Raw genomic sequence first — 15,648 nt, forward strand, 5'->3', positions numbered from 1 at the left:
GTTTTATCTAAAAGTTATGTGTGGAACTCTGAAACCTGGAATGGAGAATACATATTCTTTTTCAGTTCATATGAAACCATTTCAACACTTGATTGTGTACTAAGGTATTTAGAAATCTGAAGAAATTGGGATCCCTGGGTGGCTCAGCGGTTTGGCGCCTGCCTTTGGCCCAGGGCGCGATCCTGGAGTCCCGGGATCGAGTCCCACGTCGGGCTCCTGGCATGGAGCCTGCTTGTTCCTCTGCCTGTGTCTCTGCCTCTCTCTCTCTCTCTCTCTCTTTCTCTATCATAAATAAATAAATAAATCTTAAAAAAAAAAAGAAATCTGAAGAAATTTCACAAATTTGTATAAAGAACATGTTCTGTGACCACAATATAGTTAAGGTAGACATCAAAAATGAAAACATTATTTAAAAAATTTTATGTGGGGAAAAAAAACAAAAAAAAAATTTATGTAAGTATGCACTCAGTTAAATATACACATAGTTACCGAACTAAGGAGGACATTGCAATTGAAATGATAAATTATAAAAATACCAGTCATAGCTAAGGGATATTTAGGAGGAGAATTTTAGACTAAAATTCAGTTTAAGAAAATTATGAATAAATGAGGTTAAGTATTCAACTAAAGAAGCCTTTATAAAAGAACAATAGTGTAGAGGCATAAAATGGAAAAGAAATTGTGAAGATACTGATGAAATTCACAAAAGAGAGTGCCATGAAATAGTTGGAAGTATCAGTATACCCAATATTGGATCTTTGAAAAACATAAATAGATGATATTCTAGCAAGGTTATCAAGAAAAATGAAGTAAGTGTCTAATATTGGGAGGAAGAATTGGAGTATAAATACAGAAGAAATTTATTTTTCTTATTTTTATTTTTTATTTTTAAAAAGATTTTTATTTATTCATGAGAGAGACAGAGACAGAGACACAGGCAGAGAGAGAAGTAGGCTCCATGCAGGGAGCCCAATGTGGGACTTGATCCGGGGACTCTAGGATCACATCCTGGGCTGAAGGGAGGCACTCAACTGTTGAGCCACCCAGGTGTCCAATATAGTAGAAATTTAAATTTTTTTTGAAATTTAATTTTTAAAAGTAAATGTTTACATTGTGTTTATATATATATGTAAAACACAAATATGAGCAACTTTATTGAAGTAGAATCTATATGAAGAGGATAATTTTAAGGAAAAAATATTTATTTATTTATTTGGCTCCATGCCCTGTGTGAAGCCTAATACAGGACTTGAACTAATGGCCCTGATGTCAAAACCTGAGCTGAGATTGAGAGACACTTAACTGAATGAGCTACACAGGCACCCATAGAAAGTATATAATTTAAACAAGAAACATGAAGTAAATTTTATTGGTAATAAGTCTTCTTCAAAAGGCATTAAATTCAGACTAAGGTAAAATTTTTTTATCAGATCTTTAAATATCAGTCTCCTGCCTTAAGTAATTTTTTTTTTTTTAGCAAACACAGAAGTACTACCTATCATTCTTTGAGATGATGTAACATTAATAATCAGTTGTTATGGGCAGCCTGGGTGGCTCAGCAGTTTAGCGCTGCCTTCAGCCCAGGATGTGATCCTGGAGACCCAGGATCGAGTCCCACGTCAGGCTCCTTTCAGGGAGCCTGCTTCTCCCTCTGCCTGTGTCTCTGCCTCTCTCTCTCTCTCTCTCTCTCTCTCTGTGTCTTCCATGAATAAATAAATAAAATCTTTAAAAAAAAATCAGTTGTTATAAGAACAATATAAGGAAATTGAAGCTCAATTTTATTGTAAACATAAATGCCAAAATCTTAAATATATACTATCAGACAAATCAGTAGACTATTTATGAAAACAAGCAAGAACAGGGTGCCTGGCTGGTTCAGTTGGTGAAGTGACTCTTAATCTTAGGGTTGTGAGTTCAAGTCCTATGTTAGGTATAAAGATTACTTAAAAATAAAATCTTAAAAAAAAAAAAAAAAAAAAAAAGCAAGACCAGGCAGGGTTAATCAAAGGAATGTTTCATTATCAGAAAAATCTTCCTGATTATAACTTGAGATTAAAGGGAAAAACCAGGGGATCCCTGGGTGGCACAGCGGTTTAGCGCCTGCCTTTGGCCCAGGGCGCGATCCTGGAGACCCAGGATCAAGTCCCGCGTCAGGCTCCCGGTGCATGGAGCCTGCTTCTCCCTCTGCCTGTGTCTCTGCCTCTCTCTCTCTCTCTGTGTGACTATCATAAATAAATAAAAATTTAAAGGGTAAAACCGGGGCAGCCCGGGTGGCTCAGTGGCTTAGCGCCACCTTAGCCCAGGGCCTGACCTGGAGGCTCGAGATCAAGTCCCATGTCAGGGTCCCTGCATGGAGCCTGCTTCTCCCTCTGCCCCCCCCCATAAATAAATAAAATCTTAAAAAAAAAAAATAAATAAAGGGCAAAACCTTTATATATATATATATATGAGTATATGGGTAGAAATGAATAGGGTAATATTAAATTTTGGGGGGATAATATTAATTTTTAAAGCAACATTATTATATTTGACCCTCATTCATGGCCAAATTACTTAGCAAACTAGGAATAAAAGGGAACTACATTAACTTTATTTTAAAGGTCTATAGGAAATAATCTAAATGGTGTAAAATATGAGAAGCTCTCTGATATAGAATCCAGGTTTGTCTCCTTTTCGTTGCTTCACTTCTGAGTGTGCTGGTCCTGTGTATTTTTTTTTTTTTTTTTTTAAGATTTATTTACTTACTTTAGAGAGAGAATCTCAAGCAGACTACTCACTGAGCTCGGAGCCTGACATGGGCTCAATCCCATGACCCTGAGATCATGACCTGAGCCCAAACAATGAGTCGGACGTTTAACTGACTGAGCCACCCAGGCTCTGGTCCTCTGTATTAAGTATAAATGTAGTGTAAGTGGAGTATAAATATATTGAAAGGAAGAGATAAAATTTGTTATTTGCAGAGGATGTGGTTATCTATGTAGAAAGTATATAACTTACACCTTTTTAGTGAGTTTATCTTGGTTGCTGGATGTATATTTAAGACATAAAAATCAGTAGTGTTTTTGTATATCAGGAATAATCAGAAAATTGAAAAAAATCTTTCAAAAAAAAAATCTCTCTCATAGTAACAAAAACTAAGAATTTTGAATAAGTTTAATAAAAGATGTTGAAGACCTTTGTAGACACTATTATAAAACAAGAAAGAATTGAGTGAAGAAATATTCTATATTTCATTGGTTCTCAGTTGTATGTTATACTATCTCTGAAATGAGATGTGTTTTAACAGTAGATACAGCACAGCCATAATTGACTTTTTTTTTCCTTAATGGCAGGCATATCAAACAGTTATGTTTAATGATCTATGGTCTGTTATATTTTATGGACTACAATATATTCATCTAGAGGAAAATTCAGTATTACAAATGTACTAGACTCTTGAATCTTATAAGTGCAGTTCAGTCTTTATTTCAACATGAATTTTCTCAGAATTTGGTAAAATTCCCATATTAAAATGAAAAGAGCAGGGATCCCTGGGTGGCACAGCGGTTTGGCGCCTGCCTTTGGCCCAGGGCGCGATCCTGGAGACCCGGGATCGAGTCCCACGTCGGGCTCCCGGTGCATGGAGCCTGCTTCTCCCTCTGCCTGTGTCTCTGCCTTTCTCTCTCTCTCTCTCTCTCTGTGTGACTATCATAAATAGATAAAAACTAAAAAAAATAAATAAATAAAATAAAATGAAAAGAGCAAAGGGCCCCCAAATAGCCAACATACTCCTGAATTAAAAAAAAAAAAAAAGTTGTGTTTCTTGTCCTATATCAAGACATAATGTGAGAAAGTTGCATATGTGTACAAGGAACTATGCACAAGGGTCTTCGCTCCAGAGTTACATACATATATATATACCCATACATACATATATTTATTTATTATTAAATATTTTATTTATTTATTCATGAGAGACAGAGAGGCAGAGACATAAGCAGAGAGAGAAGCAGGCTCCATGCAGGGAGCCCAATATGAGACTCAGTCCTGGGATTTCAGGATTACGCCCTGGGCCGAAGGCAGGTGCTCAACTGCTGACCCACCCAGGTGTCCCCAGAGTTACTTTTAATAGTGAAGAATGGGAAGCAACCCATATGTCCGTTGATAGAGAAAAATAACTTATACTATATTCATGCAATGATGTTCTTTAAAACTGCTGAAATGAGTTAAAACTGCTTAAATATCAATAAACAAATCCCAGAAACACTAGTAAATAGAAGATGTAGGCTACGTACTAACATATCTTGATAGTATTTATGTAAAGTTTAGAAACATTCAGAACATCGCTAAACAATACATGTGGAAACACGTGAATAGCAATAATTAACTTCAGTTGAATGAATTACCTTTGGAGAAAGTGGGATCAAGGAAGGATATTCATAATATGCATTCAATAAATATTTGAACAAAAGCTATAAGTTTTGATATTTTTAATATACTGGTCATATCATTCTTCATGAGCTATATGCAACTATCATTTTAAAGATATAAGCCTAGTTATAGTGTCGTGGGATGAATATCATCTATATGAGATTTGATAGTGTATTAATTTGGTAGGGCATCCATAACAAAATACCACAGACTAGGAGGCTTAAACAACAGATTTATTTTCTTACGGTTCTGGAGGCTGGAAGTCCAAGATCAGTGACATCAGGTTTGCTTTACCCTGCGATGTCTCTTGCAGATGGCTATTTTCTCTGTCCTTCTCTGAAGACTTTATCTCCAAAAATAGTTACACTCTGAGCTATTAGGGGTTAGGACCTAACATAGGAGTTTGATGGAGACACAGTTTAATCTTTAACAGTTCATAAAGCTTTCTCACAAATGTCTTTGTGATTGTTATAACAATCCCAGTGAAGCAAGCAGCAGTAGATACTATTCCAGTTTTACAGATAAACAGACTCTGAAAGTCGTATAATGAGTGCTTGGCAGAATTAGGACTTCAAATTGATTGTCTTGAATTGAAAGTCTTTTTAGCGACCATGTTTATTTTACTAAAATTGAATTTCTCAGTTTTTATGTTTGGCACTAGATAAAGTAGTGTTTTCCAAATTGATATGGGTTAAGACTTCTTTGTGTCTGTTACTTTAAAAAAAAAAATTATTTATTCATGAGACACACAGAGAGAGAGGCAGAGATACAGGCAGAGGGAGAAGCAGGCTCCCTGTAAGGAGCCCAATGTGGGACTTGATCCTGGAACTCCAGGATCACGACCTTAGCCAAAGTCAGATGCTTAACCGCTGAGCCACCTGGGCGTCCCACATCTGTGGGACATCTTAACATCTCTTTCTCTCCTGGAATGCAGTTTGAGAAATCCTTGTTTGAGGGCTCTTGACTTATAGAGGTTTTCTCATTAATATATATAATAGCTTTACTATGCCAGGCTAAAATATATTTGTGGTTGCTGAAAGTTGGATTTATGCTAATATGTAAGGAGAAAAAAATGCATTAAAATCAAATATGCTTGTTCAATGACTTTATTATTAGAATGGAAATAACCTAGATTCTGTGTAGATTCTTAACTCTCAAAACCACTTTGAAAGTCATTCTGTTTTTCTTTATCTCATTTTTTCAATATATAGACCAAATAATTTTTTAAGATTTATTATTTTTAAAGATTTTATTTATTTATTTATGAGAGAGACACGGAGAGAGAGGCAGAGACGCAGGCAGAGGGAGAAGCAGGCTCCACGCAGGGAACCTGATGTGGGACTCGATCCCAGGACTCCAGGATCCTGGAGCAAGTGCTGGGCTGAAGGCAGGCATTAAACCGCTGAGCCACCCAGGCATCCCAAGATTCATTTTATTTTAGAGAGAGAAAGAGCACATGTGAGCAGGAGGAGAGACAGAGGGAGAGGGGGAGAGAGTCCTCAAGCAGACTCTCTGCTGAGCACAAAGCACTCTCTGCTGACTGATTCAAGGCTCCATCCCAAGACCTTGAGATTATGACCTGAGTCAAAATCGAGAGTCAGCTGCCTAACCAGCAGAGCCACTCAGTCCCTACTAACCAAAATAATTTGTTTTTATTCTTTATTAAGGATTTGAGATGCCATTAAATATTAATTTTGTTTATTCAGTTTTTTTTCTCACACAGCTGCGGTCTTGTAGTAAGAGTGAGTTGATATCTAAGAGCTCAGAGATCCTCATGATGTTTCAGCAAGTTCATCGAAAGCCCATGGCTTCCTTTGTTACCACTCCTGTTCCACCAGACTTTACCAGGTATGACAGTTATTTCATTTGAAGTTCATGTGCAAATACATATACTTGTTTCAAAACAATATTATTTTTCTTAACTCCATGGTTTTCAGGGTGTTACTTAAAATGATGTCATCTGGTGAACTTTAGTTATGCATGTAAATCTGGTTAAAAATAATTCTGGTGGACTTAGCTTTTGATTACAAAGAGCAGATCTTGAATTAGGAGTTCGTTCTTCCCAGAGTGTCACCTTCTATAGAAAAAGTAATTGATCCCAATTCAGTTTTATCAGTATCTGTTCATTCTTTTAAATTGAGATAAAATTGGCAGTAACCTCATACTAGTTCCAAGTGTACAACATAATGATTTGATCTTTGTAAATATTGCAAAATGATCACGACATTAAGTCTAGATAACATCTCTCACTATAAACAGTTATAAAATTTTTTTTTGGAATGAGAACTTTTAAGATGTACTCTCTTAGCAACCTTTGTGGGGTTTTTTTTTTTTTTTTTCTTAGCAACTTTTGGATATGCAGTACAGTGTTATTTACTATAGTCACCATGCTGTACACTGTGTTCCTGTGATTTATAGAATAACTGGAAGTTTATACCTCCTGTCCCCTTTTTTAGATAACACATATAAGTGAGATCATATGGTATTTGTCTTTCTCTTACTTATTTTACTTAGCATAGTACTCTCAAGGCCCGTCCGTGATGTAGTATGTTCATTCTTTTATTTACCTCTTGAGATTACTTCTGTCTCTGTAACACCTTGTTTTACATGTATGTTGCCAGAAACAAAACTCAGAAAATGGATGAAATGCCAAAAGATTCTGAAGGGGACATGATGTTACCTTCAGATCATAAAAGGTAGTGGGAGGAAATACTTGGTTGCATCCTATGCATAGTTTTAGTTTTTATTTTGAGCAGTCTTAGAATTCTCTTGAACAGCACATTCTTTCAAGCATGTGGTGTTAGAGCAGTTGTTCCTCACATTAGATGTAGTATGTTAGATTAAGTTGGATTCTTTTGAAAATTTTAAGTGCTAGCTCATACCTCTCAGGTTGCTTGAAATAAAATCCCTGGATGGATTAATCTGTTTGGACTGCCATAACAAAAATACCACAGACTGGATGGTTTCTACTGCATAAGTTTATTCTCTCACAATTCTGGAGGCAAGAAGTCCCAAGATGAAGGTGCTCAGAAATTAGATTTCTGATGAGGCCTCTTGCTGGCTTGCAGACAGCCACCTTCTCCCTGCATCCTCATAAGACCTTTTCTTTCAAGCACAGAGATTAGTGTCTGGTGTCTTTTCCTCTTCTAAGGACATGAACTTTATTGAGTTAGGCTCCCTCCCACCCTTATAACTTCCGTTAACTTTAATTGCCGCCCTAAAAGTCCTGTCTCCAAATATGTTGGGGGTTAGAGCCTTAATACACAAATTTTGGGGGACAAAATTCAGTCCATAACATTTGGTACAGTAAGGCATTTGTATTTTGTTCTTTTTAAAATCTCCATATTTCCTAAGATGAAAGGTTAATAAACCACTGTCTCAGAAGAAATCAGTACAACAGATTTTAGTCCATCTTAGACTTTAAAGATGGTTTATGGAATATTGCCATGTCTTTCTAGCATGTTGAGAGCTGTGTTACCTTTAGGAAATAGCCTTTGTTTTAAAAAGGTATATGTGTTTAACTGCTTTTTCTTTTTTCTTTAATATGTGATCTCCTCCGATGGGCATTGATGTTACTAGACGGTATAGTGCAAACCAGGGTTCTTCAACCTTGGCATTGTTGATCAGGATAATTCTTTGTGGGGTTGAGGAAACTTTGTTGTTTCTTGTAGGGTGTTTATCAGTATCCCAGTAGCACCTTTTCCTTTACAGTTGTGACAAAAATAGTTCCAGACATTGCCAAATGCTTCCTAGGAGCAAAACTGCCCCTGGTTTAGAATCACTGATGTAACTGGACCACCCACAGTCCTATAAGCAGAAGGGAAATTTCTTTTGACAACCAGAACTCAGGTAGTTCTCACTGACCAGTAAGTCTTCATTTCTCTCTGAATTAACAAACCAGGTATAATACTCCTATTTTAATCAAGTACTAAATGTTATTAAAAGGACTTGGTATTTACTATTGTTAAGTAGATTTGGGTGAACTAAGGATGTTCACCAGTATCTCAAGGCTGCCTCTTTGATAACACGGTCAGTCATTTCAGTTTTAAAAAATACCTTTTCTCAACCATTCCATCACTAGTGGAATGAAATATAAGTTTTGACATAAATACCATACATAAAGATAAATGTTTTTCATATCAAAGTATGGTGCATAGATCACTTATTTCAGAACCACCCGTGGTGTTTGTCGAAATACAAATTCGTAGGCCTCTTCCTTGATCATCTTTGATGATGATGTCTGAAAAATGAATCTTGGGCATCCTGAGTAATTCTGTTCTAAAGTTCGGGAACTGTAGATAGAGATAAACTCCTATGCTGATGCTGCTTGCAGCAGCTCATTAGGCAGGCACTTCTGCATTAGACTTCTTGTCAATCACTCTTATATCCTCTAATTGTTTTGCTTTCTGTTCCTAACTGCCCAAGTGGCTCAGAACCCCAGCAAGTCCCTTCCTTTTCATTACCTTCTTTTTTGGGTGTAGATGGAATGGACTGAAATTGGGGAGGCAGGGAGCAAGGGAGGAAAGTAGGAGGAACATCAATAAAGAGGAAACCACCAAAAATTTAAATTTTTTTTTTTAATTTTTATTTATTTATGATAGTCACAGAGAGAGAGAGAGAGAGAGAGAGGCAGAGACACAGGCAGAGGGAGAAGCAGGCTCCATGCACCGGGAGCCTGACGTGGGATTCGATCCCGGGTCTCCAGGATCGCGCCCTGGGCCAAAGGCAGGCGCTAAACCAGTGCGCCACCCAGGGATCCCCCACCAAAAATTTAAAAAACAAAAATGTATGACAATTAAGGAGCTTTTCATGGATAAAGTTCACCTTAAGACTCTCTCTCTCCCCAGTAATGCTTATTACTGCCTTACTGGAGAGTTTGGCTTGTAACTTAACTGTAGTTGTTAAAGAAACTCAGTTTATGGATTGCAAAATACAGGAAGCAGGTGTTCATCTGTTGATGCCTTGTATCAGCATAGTAGAGATCCAAATAAGAAAGGCCAACATTTATTGACATTAATTTACGGATCAAATATTAGTTGTGCAAAGGCAGTGGTGAATGTTCCTAAGGTTTGTGGTCCTGGATTCCCTTAAGTTCCATTATGGAGAATAAAAGTCACTGAACAAGTACACTGTTATTTACTTAAGACCATCTACATGTTCAGCACTGTTGTAGGTGCTACACAGGGGACACAGAGGAAGAACTAATAATCTTACTGCATATACATTACATATTAATATGTAATTAAATTCATAACATATTAAATAGTGGAGAGTTGTATTTAAAAATCCAATATTTGTTAATCGATTACAGTTGACCTTTGAACAATGTAGGAATGCTGGTTCCTGAGCATACAAAAATCCACATACAACTTTTTTTTTTAACGATTTTATTTATTTATTCGCAAGAGAGAAACAGGCAGAGACATAGGCAGAAGGCGGAAAAGCAGGCTCCATGTAGGGAGCCCGATGTGGGACGTGATCCCAGGACTCCAGAATCACGCCCTGAACTGAAGGCATATGCCCAACAACTGAGCCACCCAGGCATCCCAACACATACTTTTGATTCTCCAAAAAATTAACTGCTGATAGCTTACTGCTGACCAGAAGCCTTATCGATAACATAAAGTTGATTAAGACATATTTTGCATGGTGTATGTATTATATACTATATTCTTACTATAAAGTAAGCTAGAGAAAAGAAAATCATAAGAGAAAATACATTTGCTGTACCATGTTATATTGAAAAATATCTGATTATGAGTGAGCCTATACAATTCAAACTTACGTTGTTCAAGGGTCAGCTGTATAATGCATCCTGTTTAATGCTCCTGGGACTGGATCCTGGAACTCCAGGATCATGCCCTGGGCTGAAGGCAGGTGCTAAACCGCTGAGCCACCCAGGGATCCCCAAGAGGTGCTTGACAGTAGGATAGTAGCTATATAGTTAACTCTTGCAGGATAAACTTCATCTACTTACTATGAAAAAGATACAAGCTATTTATCTGTACATACTTACCATGAAATAAACATTATGTATTTTTAAAAATTTTATTTCTTTGTGAGAGAGAGAGAAGCACGCTTATAGGACCAGGACCAGGGGTAGGGACAAAGGGAGAGAGAGACAACTTCACATGGCCTTGAGATCATGACTTGGGCTGAAAATAAGAGGTGGACGCTCAACCGACTGAGCCACTTAGGCAGTGCCCTCCCTCCCCCACAAGTAATATATTTTTAAATCTGTGCTGTGTTTTTCTGGCAAATCACTGATTTTTTTTTTAGGCACTGTCACAGTATGAAAATGCTATAGATGTTATATCTTATTTTGGTAATAAATTTTCATGAATTAAACTTTAGAAGATATATCTGAAGATGTAGTGAGATGGCTTACAGTAGATCTTTTTGGTAAATTTATAATTCTATTTACTAAATATATAATACTATGTATATTATCTACAATAGTGTTTTTATCATAAATGTTTTACTGACTCTAACTTTTGAGGTGTTCAAATGACAATTTGAGAAAAAACTATTCACATGATCTAAGGGTATATCCTGTGGTTTTGTGTAGCTCAGTTCTCTTCGGAGAAGACTGTATGGAGCTTAAAGTTGCCTGCGGTAATCTTGCCGTGTCAAGAAACTGTTAATGTGCTTATCCACTCTGTTTGCCCCCATGTGATTATGTATTCTTACTCTACAAAATCGTATAGATTTATTTGCTAGTAAATATTTTTAATATAGTAAGGACTTAAAATATTTAAGAATGTCAATATTCCTCATAATTTGTTCTAGAGAAGGAAGTTTTCAGATTTATTGTGTTTCTTTTGACTTTTTTTAAACCTGTTTATATCTGTTTCATATTTTAGGTTTCCAGCCTAGGCACTCATTTTTTCCTTTCCCTGTTTCCTTGAATACTTTTGAAAGCTTCATATGCTTTTTTAATATTTAGTCATATATTGTTTCTAAAAAAAACCAACTATTTTATAAAGTATTTGTTGAGTCTCTAATTGTGAACTTTTGATGTCAGCTTTTGATGGTTTATGAATTCCACTGATTTAATGGTTTAAGGATTTAACACTGTTTCTTAGGGACTTAGTTTAACACCATTATAAAGATCTTACCAAGGGACTTAACTTTGGTTTTTAACTAAGTAAAACTTTAAACTTAATAAGCCAAATAATTTTTTTCCTTTTTGCTTTTTAGTGAATTAGTACCATCTTATGATTCAGCAACTTTTGTTCTAGAAAATTTCAGGTAAGAGTTTTTTTGACAACTCAAGTTTTATACAGGAAGGGTATCATTCCCGGGTAGGATGCAAACCTAATGAACTGTGTCACTCCATATGTAATCTTAGAAGAAAAAGTTTCATGTTAGAAACATATAGGTCATTTGTCTGAATTGTATTATACCTTCAGGACATATTGCTTCTCTGGTCTGGGAAAAGGAACCATTTCTTTAAAGCTGAGGATCCACTTAGCCTTTGCTAAGGTGGGGCAAAAGGGATTATTAAAGTCGTTGAGCCCTACCACCCATCCTCAGAAATAAGAGGGGTGGGAAGGAGCCCATTTATCTTAGCTGAAAGTGAGATATTATGGATGAGAGGACATTGTTGTAAGAAATTTGTAGGCATTGTAACTTGCAAGTTATTTTGTTAGCGTTTACTGCATTTTCTCTAAGATTAGAAGCAAGGATCTTAGAACACAAAGATCTTAAGGGACCTATCTTCAAAGACCGCTTTGAGTCCCACCTTGGGCTCCTTGCATGGAAATGGAGAACCAAGAAATAAAACACTTTTCCTTGGGGAGAGAAATTCCAGATGATGATAACCATCAATATAAGGCCAAACTGTGAGACTATTACCACTTCCCATTTGTCTTATGGGATAATTTTGTGACTAAAATATATAAACTTTCTGAGGATATCTCCACATATATTAAGAGTTAGCACATTTCTTAAGTTTTTCCATATAAGAAAAGGATAATTGTACTATAGGGATATGAAGAAGAGACATGTTTTTTTCTTTTCTTTAATGGTGAAAGATTGCTTGTTGAGGTGGTAATTAAATTCAGGACACTTGGTTTTATTTTTATATTCTCCTTTTCCTTTGAATGCCGCAGTTTTATTTATTTATTTTTTTTAAGGATTTTGTTAGAGAGTGCACACAAACTGGAAGGTGCAAAGGGAGAGGGAAAGGGACAAGCACACTCCCTGCTGAGCATGAAGCCCAAAGTGGGACTCGATCTCAAAGAGAGAGAGAGAGAGAAGCAAATTTCTCCACAGAGCAGGGAACCTGACACAAGTCTTTATCCAGAACCCTGAGATCATGACCTGAGCTGAAGTCAGACACTTAACTAACTGAGCCACCTAGGTGCCCCTTGAATGTTACAGTTTTGAGAATTTTTTTTAAACCTGAAACTGAAGATACTGCTGAATATTTCAGTATCATTACATTTTCTTTTGTTTCAGAATGTAAGTATATATAAATTTATACGGCAGAATCTCGATTTGTTCATTGACCTTCATTTACTTGTTTAAGGCTACAAATAAGTTAAAAAATGTGCTTGGAGTTTGGTTTTGCCTGCTGTTTTTTCACAACCGTTTTGATCTTGGGATTTGGTTGGTTTTCTTTTACTTCAGCACTTTGCGTCAGAGAGCAGACCCTGTTTACAGTCCACCTCTTCAAGTTTCAGGACTTTGTTGGAGGTTAAAAGTTTACCCAGTAAGTTTTTCATATTTCTAATAAATTTTGAAACCAAGGTCTTTCAGAGTTCTGTAGCATGCTGGTTCCCCCCCCCCCCTTTTTTTTTTTTTTGAGAGAGAGAGCAAGCAAGGGTTGAGGGGCAGAGGGAGAGAAAGAATCTCAAGCAGGCTCCACACCCACCTCAGAGCCCAACGTAGGGCTTGGTCTCATGACCTGAGCCAAAATCAAGAGTTGAATGCTTAACTGAATGAGCCACGCTGGAGCCCCCACTTTTTTTTTTTTAATTTGAACATCTATGTGGTTTTTTTTAAGCAATTCATGAATTAGGCAGTATTCCATATAGCAGAAGAGAGATGCTTCTTGGTTCACTTTTTTAGTGGAGTAACGGAAGTTAATGACATTATTTTTTTTTTAAGACATATTTATTAATTACTAAGGGTAACCAAAAAAATGAGTTAAATGTGAACAGTATGAATCTTGAACTTACTGAGTTCTATTTCTTGCTTCTAGGAAGATACTTCTCTTTAGAAGATGTTTAAAATACTTATTTTAAAAATCTTTTTTTAAAATAAAAATATAGATACAGAAAGCTATGAAAAAATACATGTTGTGCATTGCATACTTACGGTGCATTTCATTATGTTTCTTTGACCTAGGTATTTTCTGTAAAGTAGGAGCTAGATGCAGTGGCATGATGAGATGTATAATTGATTCTGATGACAAGAGTATTTTTAACCCATCATGTCTAGTTCCTTCTCTTTTTTTGTGATACTGGCCATTATCAATGCTCATTGCCTACATGTGTTGTAAAATAGAGATATTCCCATTTTATTGTTTTTCATTTATTGTAATACTTTTATAAAGATATTTTTCTTTTTTTTTTTAATTTTTATTTATTAATGATAGAGAGAGAGAAAGAGAGGCAGAGACATAGGCAGAGGGAGAAGCAGGCTCCATGCACCGGGAGCCCGATGTGGGACTCGATCCCGGGTCTCCAGAATCGCACCCTGGGCCAAAGGCAGGCGCCAAACCGCTGCGCCACCCAGGGATCCCTAAAGATATTTTTCTAGGAGAAGCTTCCCATTATCTATTATTTGGTTACCTACTATTATAGTTCATAAAGAAGAAACAGGATTTGTTCCTGTTATTTACCAATTTTCCTTATTATTTTCTGGAAGTGATCAACTGGGTTTTTTTTAAAAATGTCATTATGAACTCAGAGATTTATACATATATAAGCTCTTTAAGTTGACTACTTTGTTACTTTGCTCTGACCCTTAAAGTCCCTAATGGTGACTCTAGTAGTTTCCTTTTACTCTAACATGGCAAGATGCTCTAGGCTCATCTCATACATTTCCTACTCCATATCTGGAATTGGCCATTTTATTCAAAGAGTCCTGATTCCTTTCAGTGGGGAAATGGTATTTCAAAACCAAACTACGAGGGATGCTTATTTATACCAAGTTGGTGACAGTTTCTAGGCCTCCTTAGTGGACAGAGGTAGGAAATACATAGATAAATATATGTGAGTATTTGTAAACAGGGATATCTGCATTTATTTATCTTAAATTTATTTAATATACTTTTATTTCTTAGAGCAGTTTTAAGTTAAACATCAAATTGAGTGATAAAGGCAGCCCCCGTGGCTCAGCAGTTTAACGCCACCTTCAGCCCAGGGCGTGGTCCTGGAGACCCAGGATTGAGTCCCACCTTGGGCTCCTTGCATGGAGCCTGCTTCTCCTTCTGCCTATGTCTCTGCCTCTCCCTCTCTCTCTCTCAATCTCTGTCTCTCATGAATAAATAAATAAAATCTTTAAAAAAACAAAAACAAAAAAAAAATTCAGGATTATAGTTTTTTGGTTTTTTTTTACCTAATCTCCTATTACACCTGTGTTTCCTTCCACTCTAGAAATCCTACTTCTTTAATCTTTTGGAAGTTACAGAATTAGAATATCTCATATCCGCTCATATCAGTTACTCATTTGCTTTATTTTACCTGACAGACACAAATATCTCAGGATAGGAACTCTTAATTCTACTGTCAGTTTGATCATATACTACACTTTGTTTATCCCTTCATCTGTTGATTGACACTTGTGTTGCTTCTACCTCTTAGCCATAGTGAATAGTGCTGCTGTGAACAGACAGTGAGAGAAGCAGGCTCCATGCAGGGAGCCTGATGTGGGATTCGATCCTGGGACTCCGGGATCACGCCCTGAGCCAAAGGCAGACCTCAACTGCTGAGCTTCCCAGGCGTTCCTGTTCTCTGTTTCTTTGATAGTAGTCATTCTGATGGGCATGAGATGATAATTTGGTTTTGATTTATGCTTCCCTATTGATTAGTAATATTGAGCATGTTTTCATATGCTTGTTGACCATTTGTATATCCTGTTTGGAGAAATGTATACTCCAGTCCTTTGCCCATTTGAAAATTTAGTTGTTGTTGAGTTGTGGAAGTTCTTTATATATTCTGAATATTGACCCCTTATTAGATACATGAGTTACATATATTTTCTCCCATTTCGTAGGTTCCTTTTGAC

The 15,648-nt window shown here is 36.5% G+C and overlaps 1 protein-coding gene across 17 annotated transcripts in view; it reads left to right on the forward strand.

Annotated features, from left to right (window-relative positions):
• TRIM37 (tripartite motif containing 37) overlaps positions 1 to 15,648 on the forward strand; it is a 240,383-nt gene that overhangs the window by 28,714 nt on the left and 196,021 nt on the right. For all 17 annotated transcript variants that reach the window (XM_072779768.1, XM_072779756.1, XM_072779751.1 and 14 more), the window contains 3 exons: positions 6,134 to 6,258; positions 11,611 to 11,661; positions 13,045 to 13,126. In XM_072779768.1, the coding sequence (XP_072635869.1) occupies positions 6,134 to 6,258; positions 11,611 to 11,661; positions 13,045 to 13,126 (258 nt within the window). The remainder of the gene's footprint in view (positions 1 to 6,133; positions 6,259 to 11,610; positions 11,662 to 13,044; positions 13,127 to 15,648) is intronic.

Source organism: Canis lupus, chromosome 16 (genome assembly GCF_048164855.1).
Source record: "Canis lupus baileyi chromosome 16, mCanLup2.hap1, whole genome shotgun sequence".
Lineage (NCBI taxonomy): Eukaryota > Metazoa > Chordata > Mammalia > Carnivora > Canidae > Canis > Canis lupus.